Source organism: Gavia stellata, chromosome 9 (assembly GCF_030936135.1).
Source record: "Gavia stellata isolate bGavSte3 chromosome 9, bGavSte3.hap2, whole genome shotgun sequence".
Lineage (NCBI taxonomy): Eukaryota > Metazoa > Chordata > Aves > Gaviiformes > Gaviidae > Gavia > Gavia stellata.
Window position 1 is genome coordinate 27,605,315 of NC_082602.1, and position 12,672 is coordinate 27,617,986.

The 12,672-nt window shown below is 42.7% G+C and overlaps 1 protein-coding gene across 1 annotated transcript in view; it reads right to left on the reverse strand.

Moving 5' to 3' along the window:
• Nucleotides 1-12,326, reverse strand: part of COL17A1 (collagen type XVII alpha 1 chain) — a 38,041-nt gene extending 25,715 nt beyond the window's left edge. Inside the window, exons 1-12 of the mRNA XM_059821402.1 lie at nucleotides 12,272-12,326; nucleotides 11,478-11,522; nucleotides 10,171-10,269; nucleotides 8,064-8,201; nucleotides 7,654-7,701; nucleotides 6,683-6,718; nucleotides 5,098-5,145; nucleotides 4,568-4,711; nucleotides 3,431-3,574; nucleotides 2,626-2,697; nucleotides 1,513-1,596; nucleotides 1,087-1,158 (exon numbers count right to left, since the gene is read on the reverse strand). Coding sequence (XP_059677385.1) covers nucleotides 1,087-1,158; nucleotides 1,513-1,596; nucleotides 2,626-2,697; nucleotides 3,431-3,574; nucleotides 4,568-4,711; nucleotides 5,098-5,145; nucleotides 6,683-6,718; nucleotides 7,654-7,701; nucleotides 8,064-8,201; nucleotides 10,171-10,269; nucleotides 11,478-11,522; nucleotides 12,272-12,326 — 985 coding nt within the window. The remainder of the gene's footprint in view (nucleotides 1-1,086; nucleotides 1,159-1,512; nucleotides 1,597-2,625; nucleotides 2,698-3,430; nucleotides 3,575-4,567; nucleotides 4,712-5,097; nucleotides 5,146-6,682; nucleotides 6,719-7,653; nucleotides 7,702-8,063; nucleotides 8,202-10,170; nucleotides 10,270-11,477; nucleotides 11,523-12,271) is intronic.
• Between the last annotated feature and the right edge of the window lie 346 nt (nucleotides 12,327-12,672).

A 12,672-nucleotide genomic window follows, 5' to 3' on the forward strand; every position in this document is an offset into this window, starting at 1 on the left:
ACTGCTACCAGAAATGGAGACCATCTGGAATTCAATCACATATAGAAATTCTTTGCTCAATGACCTCTTTGCTTCTCAAACACACTTAGTATAGAATCATAGAAACTTAGTCTGAGAGAGACAGTCAAGAGGCATCAGAATCAGCACATACCAAGCGGAGGAGCACCTCTAGCAGACCTACTCTGTCAAGCACAAAGCACTCTATATCCTTGGGAGCCAGGCATGGTTATGAGGCATTGAACTGTAGCTTACTGAGGTTGGGCACAGGCCAAACAAGGCTGAAAAACATAGGTGTGGTTACCCTTCTCCCATTAGGCAGTATCAAGTATGCCTGGAATGGTGTACAAACCTGAATTTACACACAAATTGACACAACATTGAAAATCAAGATACCCAGAATGGTATTACTCCATTACTGTAGCACAAACCTGGAATAAACCTCTATTAGAAATGTTATCATAACTTCTGTGGTATTCACATCTATTTTTAAACCTCATCTTTGGGAGTCCTTGGATTACAAAAGAAACTTGGCTTCCCTTATACAAAAAATAAAAGACTAATTTATAGTTCTAAGAGTTGCAGAAAAAAGATGGAAAAGATGAATCCCAACCATTCAAGGACAAAAGGCCAGTAGAAAGACCTCAACTTCTCTCATTAAAAAAAAATAATAATCGGATCATGCATAAGTCAATTGCTTGATTTTTGAGTGGTTGAGGCTGGAACTACTGCAAAATGATGTTGAAGAGCAACCTTGCAAATGTTTTGGCTTCAAATGAAGCACGATTTCACATGTGTGATCTTCTATCCAGTTACCTGCCTGTTGAGCAGAAACAGCTGCAATTAAATCATCCAGGTTACCACAAAGTGGGAGAGATCTGAATCAGACCAGCTGATTTGTTCATTCTTAGCTTCTGGCTCCTTAGCTTTCTGTTCAGAAAGGTACTGGTGGTAGACTTGGATAGTGACAAGTCACGATCCTGAAGAGCCAGGTGTTAGTGTCACTCAGCTGGCTGAACCTCTAACTCATTTTTATCATTATATGCTTGTACAAGGCCACACCTAAACAACTGTGAATGACACACTCACCTGCTGAGGCAGACACACCAGTATTTGCATTTGTCATGGTGTTGCTCTGAGAAGTGTTCTTCATCCCATATGCTGCAATGAAGACATTTGAGAATGAAAGAGATGAAGGATAACAAGGTACCTACACACACTAACCTTGGGCTGCATACCATTTCAAAAATCTTTTCTCATTCAGGATACCTAGGACAACTCAAAAGAGCAAGGGCTTCCCCAGCAAGCAAATCTCTAGTGCTTACATAAGCATGGGGAGCTGTTCCTGCACACGCAAAGCAGAGGAAATGTTCCTCAATATCCACTCATACCACACTGCTCCACACCAGAAAATAGCAATGAAGGAGTCTCTGTCAATATGAACTTCCTAGTCACTGCAGAAAAGGTGGGAGAAGGCAGCACATACTGGTGACCTTACAGTTTCTCTAGACTTAAATTGTTGCTGACCTGCAGAGGCTGCAGTGGCATTCTGAGTCAGGGTTGAGGCACTTGGAGACAGGTTGTTTTGAACTCCAAACACTGCAAAGAAGAACATTGCAATGAGGGTTATAGGAGTCCTGCAGTGCAGGTGGCATTATGGCTAAGACCAAACCAAAACCAATTACAATAATGATGACCTCTCCCAAGAAATTTTGCGAGCTAGCAGGAGGCATCACTGGCCTAAGCATTTCTGTTCCAAGACCTTCCTTACAAAATGTTTTTTTCCTTAGATCATTTTGCCATTATCAGTTATTGTTGGCCCAGGACAATAATGGTGATCTTTTTAAAACATTATCTCAGGTTAGATTGTGAGTCCACTCTCATGGCTGCATGTGCCCAGGTGGGGCACTTGGGAAAAAGGTAAATTTGGGAATCTGGCTTGGTTTGACTAAGGGAAATTTAAGGACATAACTGCACACACTATGTGTCAAAGTACTGTCTAGAGAGAAGCAAACGGCTGGGAAGGTGGCACCTTTGGTGACAGAATCAGTGTGGCAATATTAGTGCAGCGTACAGACTGCTGTCATACACCCTGCTCTCTCTGCAGGCCCAGTCAGAGACCCTGCATGATGTCACTGTGCTGTGTAGACATAGTGTGTGTGACTGTGAAAGGAAGAGAAGTGGTTTAGTGATATTGATGTGAGTCTGCCAGAAGTCATGAGCCAGGGGAAGAAAAGGGAAATTACAGGGAAAACTGACAGAGGAGCAGTGAGCCTTTATGGATTAGGACACATGAGTTTATTTTTTAAGGCATTAGCCTGAGTTGTTCTAGGGAAGAAACAAGCTGGTCTACCAGGGGTTTTTCAAAAGACAAATTACTCTCCTTGGAAAATCTCTAGTTTTCCCTCCCTCCCAGATAAAAATAGTCAGGTGCTAACACCAGATATACAGGGGTAACCCAGAATAAATCTACCATAACCAAAGAATAACTGGGGTGTGCCGACAAGCTGCTGACACTGAGATGAGGAACAGAAAAGAAACAGAGTGATAAAGGCATCATTTCATTGTACATGTCTGCCAGGACTGTGATGGTGTGAAAGTGTGAAGGGAAGAAGAGAAAAACCTGACCTGTAGAGGAAGTGCTCAGGCCTGCGTTCAGAGTATGATTGCTGGGTGCCAGGTTATTTGGAACACCAAAAACTGCAAAAAGAGGAAGTGAAATGTAATTTCTTTTCCGGAATCAGAAATCCAGCACCCGAAGGTCAGAGGCACAGTCACAGAAATTAAGAGTCAGGGTCACTTGGAAGTGCACAATAATTGCACGGAGGAAAAATCTTGAAAATTGTGACACCAAACCACTCTGAACTTACAAAGGGGAGAAATTCCTACATCAGAGAAGTTGCAATCATGAGATAGTGTGAGAAAACAAAGCTTTTAATAGTATGCTATAATAAAGCTTCCTGTGTTTTTCTCTGCAGCTGGGAAATGCAGCATCCCTGGCATTTAGAAGTGGGCCTTACGAGGTATAATCACAGCCAACACTTATAGATTACATTTTTAGTGTATGAGGACTGAGGGGTTAGGTCCAGTTGTCCTTACAATGGGCCAGGATAATCCAATGTTAACTAGAGTCTAAAACTAGTTTTGGTAGGGAATGTGAGCCTGACCTCAGTGATAAAGCTATCATCAAAGTTTAGCAACAGATCAAGCAGTCAGGACAATTGATCCTCTCAAAGAAGGATCTTCAAATACAGTCAATGTAGAAGCAGAGAGCACAAAGTTACAGAAAACCGAAGAAAATTCAAGCATATCCCCTGCTATCTCGATTCTTCTGTCATTTTAATTCTTCTTGCTGTGCAAAGAAAAGAACTCAGTTGACTCAGTTTCAGTATGGAGTTACATCCTTCAGGCCTGGGCAGTCCAGGAAGCATACCTGATCCTGTAGAGTGAGACATAGTATTGATCAAGGAGGAGCTGTTATGGTATCCACCAAGGGAAGACCCAGCAGGCAGAGTGGAGGACCACATGTATGAAGGGAGGGCGGTATTCAGTATGGTTGTATCATATGTCCCTGACACTGTAAAAAACCCAAACAAACAGAAGTGGTTTTCAATGAGACCAGGCTTGTGGCTTAGCATGCATTGCACGTTTACATGGCAAACAACTTAATCTGCCTTAAATTTCAATTACTCTTGTGAAGTCAACACAATGACTCCAGGTTAACATGGTATAACTGATCTCAAATGCCAGCTGATTACAGCCCACCTGAATTTTAACCAATGGATAAAGATTGACGAGATAGCATGATCATTCACAAAACACCTTGAAGAGATTTCATTGCTTGCAGATGCTATGATACCGCAATAACACACTTCGGGCCACCGTTCTGTTAATAAATCATCCTGGCCCATGGGATGTATAACTTTTGCTTCCCACATGTGGCTCTGATTGGTTCACTAGTGTATTGGACTAAAATTCCCAGTTTTAGACAGGATTTGAGCCATGAATAAGACAAAAGGTATTGCTTGTTCCTAGATATTGGTGGAGGACAGTGGAGTGAATGTGAATACCACTGCCTCAGGCACTGTGGTGAGGCTTATAAATAATAAAAGCTGGATATAGTTATTTTAAGTACCACTTCTATTATTATTAAGTTCTGGTGATCTCTGAACCATGTGGTGTGGCCAATAAATGAAACACTGACCCAAATGTTCTCTTCAGTGCTATCTCCATCTTGCTTGGAGATAAGAGATCAGACTGCTCTAAAACATGTTTGCTTAGAGCTCTTGTCTCTGGCAGAAGCACCTCTGAATTAAAGCTGGTGTCAGCAGGAATTGGCTTATTTTTATGGAAATTTGACAAGTAGACAAGTCAAAAGCTACCCAAGATGGATCTTGTTAGGGCAACATCTGGACAGCCCTCCAGCTTTCTGACCCTTTTTCTGTATTGCCACCACTGTCTGGGACAGAGACCATGTATTCTTGCTCAGATGTCCTTAGCAACTCTGTATTTTTATGGCAAACATTGTTTGGAATGGCTTCAGCATTGCTAACCATCCTCTGCCAAGTACCTGACTGAGAGCTCTCAGTAACCATCTTTGTCTCCACCACAGCCTTTTTTGGTATCGGGAGCGTACTTGACGGTGATCGAGTAGGGCTGCAGCTGGCTGATCGACTTCCTTTCAGCAAACGTTTCACATCATCCAACTCTGTCCCTGGCAGGAAAAGCAAGTGTACAGACTCACTCAAAAGCCATTGTTCCATGAGCTGTAATCTTGCCCTGGGTAAACCATTCAGTGGAATTTACCTGTGAGTGTCTATGAGGTTGTACTTTCTGGGGGTGCCACTTACTTAAAGCTTCAGGGCCTCGTTTCTGGAACTAAGTACAACTATATCCTTGCAAAACCACCATCTAACCCACAGCATGCTTCCTTGTTCAGAAAGGGGAGACAAATGCAAGTTCTTAATAGGAAAAAAGAATGACATGCTGCTATCTGTCATCATGAAGATTAGGTCCCAGAGACACTGCAGACACACCCAGAGCAGCAACATCCTCTATCTTATACCTTATCCCCCCTGGAATAAAAGACATGGCACTTACATCTGCCAGAGGGAGACGCGCTCTGCAGTCGGACTCGTATTTCACTCTCTGGGAAGAGAAAAAGCAGATCATGAATACGGACTGAGATGCATCTATCCCCTGGGCTGGGAAAGATTCTTTAGGCTGAAGTGAATTCCTTCCTTCTTGCTGTCTATGTTCCATCTTGCTGTCTTGCTGCTTGATCTGATCAGCACTCATGGCCCATGTGAATTGGTTGTAAATTGGTTTGGGTGACTTTTTATTTTGGGGTCACATTTTGCTACTTTTAATTCCAGAGAGCTATATTTTACTCATCGAGGGCCTCTGTTCAAGTCAATAGCATTGTTACTGCCAGTCATACAGAAGGCCTAATTATGCAGTCCTCAATCACATTGATATTCCCACTCATCACAATTATATTATTGTCCTACTGGACAAAAACCTAGAGAGCCAAAAGAAGCTTATTAAATATACAAATTCTTCAGTAAAATTCACACTGCCATCTCTACAATGGGTTATATGATTTAGTCTCTTACAACCTGCTGACTTGTTTTTTGGCTCACTGAATGTAACCAAAACTCTCAGGACAGTTTTAAGCCAACATTCTCACCAGATATTTGATTTTATTACTGACTTTTACTGGCCAGCAAACTGGCCAGCCAGGACATGTGATACATGCTCCTCAAGATGAAATCTGACAGTGCATGCACTATAAAAGAAACACTAGCTTTGGCATTCATGTGGAGAAGCTGATGGATTGGAATTATTTTCTGAAGTAATATGAGAAGCTGGGGCTGATTCTCTGGTGTCTGTTTTATTATGTATGGCCTAGTTCTGCTGGGAGCTCAGGTATGTAGTATACTAGAGGAGACTGGGAAGATCTGAGGTAGAATAATTGGTAACTGTTACACTCTCCAGGAGGAGTGTGCAAGAGCACACTTTGACTTTTATCCACTGCTAAAATTAACCGGGATAAAGTCACATTATCATTTCCTCTTCAAGCAACTGGGAACAGATATTACAGTCTTACAGACCGATATAATCCTGCTTTCCCCAACACTGTTAACAAATTATTAGAAGAGCTCAATGATTTAAACAATGCAGAGCTTTACAATGAGCTGGCTAAACAGACCACAGCAAGTCCATAATTTCCTCACCATGTCCTTACTACCAGCATGAGATCATTTCAGGATATGGCCTTATGGTTTGTAAGATAGACCATAGTAGGAGGACAATGAATACAATTACTGCAAATATGTCAGAGGCAGGTCACAGAGCATGGATGGACTGAATTTATGGTAGCAAACAGACAAGACGGAAGACTATGTCCTATGACCCCAGATGTGCAGGTCCCCAAGTAGATCCTCCTTTCTGACACAGTTCAAATGACCACGACCTTCACTAGGGTCAATTTTTACACCGAGCTTGTTTAAGCAATTGCTTTCAGATAAATGGTACACATCTGCAGTGGTGTAAATCCATGTACCTCATCTGACTGCTTTACACTTAAAATGGGTAATTCCAGCTAAGGAATAGATCCATTTAACACACCCTGAATCATACTGAAGAAAACAAAGGAGGCTTCTAAAAGAACAGTATCACTCACCTCGACTTTGGCTTCTCCCTCTTGTGGAGGCAGATGCTGTGAACACCAATGAGAGAAAAGCAATATTAGGCTTTACTGCCTGTGACATCTCTGAAAATGAATACACGGATCTTGCTCAGAGTGCTCAGATTCAGACAGTAACCTTCTTTACTTGGGGCACAGCTGGGGGAATTGAACCCTTAGAGTTTTTGCCAGGCACCTTTTAGACCATAAAGTATCTTAAAGAATAAGTAGCACCTTTAGCATTTCTGGACCAACTGATGTTTCTTTTTGTACACATAAATGTTGTTCATAGATGGTGATCTCCCATTTCAACAGCCAAAAGGAAGATTATAGGCCTGTTTACCCCATTGACCAAGGTTGGACACTGTGAAACCCCACCTCCTCTCTAAGCCAGAAAGATGGCCTGATCATATTGTTTCACTATCTGCACTGAGTATAATCGGCAGCTCAAAGTTTGGACAGGGCAAGCTCATACCTGCTGACAATGTTCAGTGTAAATATATCACTTGATAGCCAGTTTATCTTTCCATATAAACATGCTAAGCCTAGAAAAGAGCTACTGGAAAAGTATATCCAGCAAGGGCTCAAAATCCTAAGAGTCTGGGCTTGCTTTCTTGGAGCTGTTCGCCCAGCTATGGGGTGCGGTCGGAGAAATGCTATGAAGCATCCCATGTCTATGTTCTCCTGTCCATGTCCTATGCCATGTAGGGAGTGTCACAAAAGCAGCTGAGGGTAGCACATATACGGTATACACCCTCTGTTTGAATATGTATCAGCTAGAGACCCTGCTGTCAGCTGTTAATGTAAATCCCAAACAGCTCCTCCAAAGTCATGCAGCTGCACTGGCTGCCCAATAAATAGGCAGCATAGGTAGAGCAAGACACAGCAATGTGCAAAAAGCCACTGTAGTCACCATCTCACATGACCTTGCCATAAAATTCAGAGGGACAGCTCTAAAAAGAACATACCAAACTCTTTTCTGGGGAACTCAGGAGAAGAGTTGGCACTGGAGCTCCCTGAAAAGAACAGAAAGGTGTTCATTAATACTTTGCACAAGATCATTAAAAGCTTTCAAAACATGTCTTCCTGGTAACTGTCTAATCCCAGTGGGTAACAAATATTTCCATTAAAAAAAAAAAGCTATTCAGGATTACATGAAAGAGCTGCTAATGTCTTTCAACAAAAATACGCCACAACTCCTTTTAGGAATGAGCATTACTATAAATAGGACTTACTTAATCATTAAAATGTGTCTCTGATGGCTTATTTCCTAGCAAAACCACAATGGGATTCTTGTGCTTTTTGGGACAATCCTGCATTAATGCGACCTCAGAGTGCACTACACATTGCCTCCTTTCTATGGCATGTTCTGCGATACCTTCATATGTTGCATGGCGGTTGACATAGGTTTTTCTTTCAAATGTCGAGCCCGGTGATTTGGTGAGAGTAGAGCTGGGAGACTGGGTTTGTCTGTAGCCAGAGGATGATGATGACGAATGCAGTCTACCACTTCCACCTATAGGTAAAACAAAATGCCCTCAGCAAATTGAAGATATGCCCTGGATGTACACCCTGGATGCCCTGGGTGCTTTATGCTACTGTCTTCTGAGCTGGACAAATTTGCATTGGTACCTCACAACTAGAGATGGGCAAAAACTACGTTTGGGTCTAACTTTGACTGTCCTCAGCATTCAGTGCAGAGAGGACTATTGGTTATCTTTGTGGTTTCAGACCAAATCTTATCAATTATATATATGACTGCAGGTTTTGGCCTAGGGGGATGAATGAGCCATCTCCCCTGAGCAGGAATAAATCTGGCGCTGGGTGGTGCTGGGTTTTGGTCTACAGATCCACCTGTAAACTCAAGTGTTATATGACACAGGCCACAAAAACTGGGAGATTATTAGGCCAGACTCAAAGTGCTGAAGGATGCAGTTCATGAGATAAGGGAAAGCAGAGATTAGTTCACTTCCCTCCCAAAGCAGCTATCCGCACTCTCAGTAAATCATGCCTTAGTCATGTCAATCCATTTCCTGGAGAAGTGACTGAGGTGTGTATCAGGCCCAAGGCAGCCTGGAGGTTATTGGTGACTGTTATATTTAGGCAGAGGAAAGAATTTCCCTTCCTAATTCACATCAGTGCTGTGGAGAAAGAACTGAGCAGCCATAACTAACATGTTCATCCTCTTGTATGAAATCTAATGCTGGAGTATGATCAGAGTGCAGCAAAAAGGGAGCCCTGTGATAAAGTGCAACATATCCACGCTGATCAGCAGGATCAGACTGGATATTTACCCATCACTGCAAAAAGAGTGTGCCCTTGTGATATCAACAGAGTGTTTTCTTGCTGACTTTCCCCTCTACAAGGACCTGCTTTGTTCTGTAACTTTTCCACTTAATTCAGCAGAAAGAACTACTGTGACAAGTAGGCCTCTGTTGGAAGCATTCTGCAAGCAGAGGGGAAAGCAGAGATTAGAAAATGCTCTGTGAAACTTCAAGAACTCATTATTTCTGAAGTTCATACTCTTTTTTCTTCCTCCACACACTGAAAAGAAATAACAAGGAAGACGGCAAACCTGCAGAGTCATCTGAGTTTGCAGGGCTGGGTTCAGTTCTCAGTTAGACTGGTACTAATCCAGACAATTAGACTGATATTTTCACTGGAGCTACTTCACATCTGCCCTGAGGGAGTTATTACACACTCCGGCCTTTAACTGGTATGGAGGTGTCTGTCAGACCTATTGGGTATGGCTAATTCTCCTGTTGAGCTTCAAAACTGTTCTTCACTCCCTTTCGTTTGCCAGCTCTTTTGGAGCATGGAGAACGTTTTCTACAAGGATAGTTATACAGTCTGTCCCACTGGGGACAGAGAGAGGGGTGTGCCAGAAACCTCACTAGGAAGCTTATTCTTCACAAACCTTTGCTATGACAATCTAACAGCTGGACAAAGAATGGTGTTAGAGAAGAACCCTGTTTTTGTGGAGTAGACAGCACATACTGATTTAGCATGTCCAGAAAACCTGGCACACTGTTCCAAGTGCTAAAGCCATGGACACACACACACAAGAAAATATCTTCTAGGAAATTCTTTAATCGTATTCTATCCTCAGCAAGATCAACAAAAAGATTAATCAAAACTGACTTTTGAACGAAAATGATCAGAAAGATTGTGATTTGCAAATCGTGAAAGAAGGGAAATTTGGTTTCCGAATGACTTCTTAACAACAGTGGGAATGGCATTTTTTGTTGTTCTCCTAAAATCAAGTTTTCCCTGTGGAAAATGGGAATTTTGCCATTTACTCACCCATCCTCACACCCAAATTTAGGGAAGGAATACCTTTGCTTTGAGTATTTGCCAATTCTACTTTCATAAACCCTGTTTTCCTTACCTCTGGCTCATCCTACTTCCCTGCCCTGAATCTCTCCTCAGACCATTTATGCTGCCTTTTCTCTGTTTCCTCACTGTGCAATGTCTTCATTCCTTACTTGAAGTCACATAGCTGCTGCCATGGGTGTAAGACCTCTTTTCCACTCCGCTCCCTCCAGTGTGGGATGATGTTTTGAGTCCACTGCTGCTCCCTCCTTCTGGAATAGATGAGCAAAAATGAGACATTCTCTCAGGGTAAAAGATGAGAAGAGCAAAGGCACTGCAAGACAAGGCAGGAGTTACCCAAAGCTGTCCTCACACTCAATTAAAAGTATAGCTTCATGTCTGGCGAGATATCAGAACTCCAGAGAAGTGTCTTGGCAGAGCAGATAAGCATTCGCACTGCAGACCCAGCAGGTCTGTAGTCAAATTTTGCTCCACACATGGACTGAAGTCTTATGAAGAGTGGCTGAGGGAACTGGGGTTGTTCAGTCTTGAGAAGAGGAGGCTGAGGGGAGACCTTATCACTCTCTACAATTACCTGAAAGGGGGTTGCAGAGAGGTGGGTGTTGGTCTCTTCTCCCAAGTGACTAGTGACAGGACAAGAGGAAATGGCCTCAAGTTGCACCAGGGGAGGTTTATGCTGGATATTAGGAAAAAATTATTTACGGAGAGAGTGGTGAAGCATTGGAACAGGCTGCTCAGGGAGGTGGTGGAGTCACCCTCACCAGAGGCGTTCAAGAAATGTGTGGACGTGGCATTGTGGGACATGGTTTAGTGGGCATGGTGGTGTTGGGTTGATGGTTGGACTTGATGATCTTACAAGTCTTTTCCAACCTTAATGATTCTGAGATTCTGTGATTCTGTGAAGGATACTTCTGTTAACCCTCATCATAAATGAGATGATAGTGCAATTCCTTTCCAACCCAGCTGCAGCAAGCTAATCAAGAATATGGTGCTATAAAGAGCATGGGAGATTCTTCCCTACTTGTTGCACAAAGGTAGAAATCACCTGTGACATCTGATATTACCCAAAAAGATTCATTCACTGTTGTCAACTGGGTAAGGTGATGGGAATACACTGCAGCCCCAGCAGTGGAGGCTGCAGACCCATCACTTTTGACTCTTGTCCCCAAGAGACAGTCACCACTGGAGACCCTATATCTGGGCTTCAACCCTTGGAGAGTCTGGTCTACCAGTCTTAGTGGACTGTGTGGCTTTGTTTCTTACAATACCCAGACAGCTCCCCACATACTGCTCCTTTGCTCCACTAACAAGTATTTTGGGATAGGCATTTGTGAAAACAACTTCTCTTTCTGCACCCAGACCTGCTGCACCCAGGGATTTATGGAAATAATGCAGTCAAATAGCATGGAGGGGCACAGAACACTGAGCAGAAGTAATGTAATGACTGAAAATTACTTACTGGGTGGTAAGGACGTCAGTCTTGTGGTTACAGTCTCTGTAATAACTGAGGAAATAAAAGGGTGCAGAAGCAATGGGATGTTAATATAGCCAAACAAGATCAATGTTCTACTTCATTTCCATGGAAAAGCGTGACTCATTCAAAGAAGATTGACTCATTTAAAGAAAAGTCCCTTAAGATCACACTGTGTGGGAGCTGCAGTCTCATTAGCACACAATGCTGTGTGTTTGTTTGCAGGCCTTTCTAACTCTACAGTAACTAAGAATGTCACTGCCATGAAAGACTTTTTTCTTTACAAAATCCCTGTAAAACATGGAAGTATTATTACTTCTGGGCACTTCTGAACCACAGCCATTGCTGTAACAGCAAAGCCCATGGTCAGACCCCCCTACTAGCTTCCTACTAGGTAATTCCCATAATGCCAGCAGGAAACTTATCCTCTGTTTTACACACAGCCAAAAAAGATATCTAAAGAACATTTTCTAGGCCACACAGGGCATTGATATCAGAATTAGGAGGAAAATCCAAATGTCTGCACTGCTGGCTAGAAATGTTACCACAGGGCAATCATCTCTGGTTAAACAATCAGGTCATGCTACATGTCTCTAAATGTCTGATATTGCCCCATTCTATTACTTATTCTGACTTCAACAGAGAGATCAAGGACAGATGCAGAATTTAGTACTGGATCTCTGGTCAGCATTCAATCCCTTACAAAACTGGGCATCTGCTTCTTGGATTTTTGGTGTGTGACCTAATCTGGTGACATAAAAATAAAAAAATGTTTTCCTTACGTCTTTCAGTAACTTCTGATCCATCTTGCCTCGTTTTCTTTGTTACAGAATCCATACCATTGCCACCTGCAGGGAAAGCAGAGAGACTGCACTCAGAGGTCTGTAAATAGTAGGAGATGACAACAGCTCCCCACAAGTCCCACCAGTTTTCTCCCTTCAGCTGGGGACTAGACTGCCTGGAAGACATCTGTGTCAGGGAGTTTACAGTGCCTTTCCAGAGTCATGTGAGTATTACTAATAGACCAGCACCACTTGCTTACAAAACTGGATGCTGCACAATGCAGCAGAGCTGAAACACAGGAGCGGTTGTAAAGCCAACAGGTGAAATAGGGGCAATTGAAGCAAATCCAGTCAGTTTAGACCTGGATTTATATCCAGACTTTCTGGCACTACACTATGGT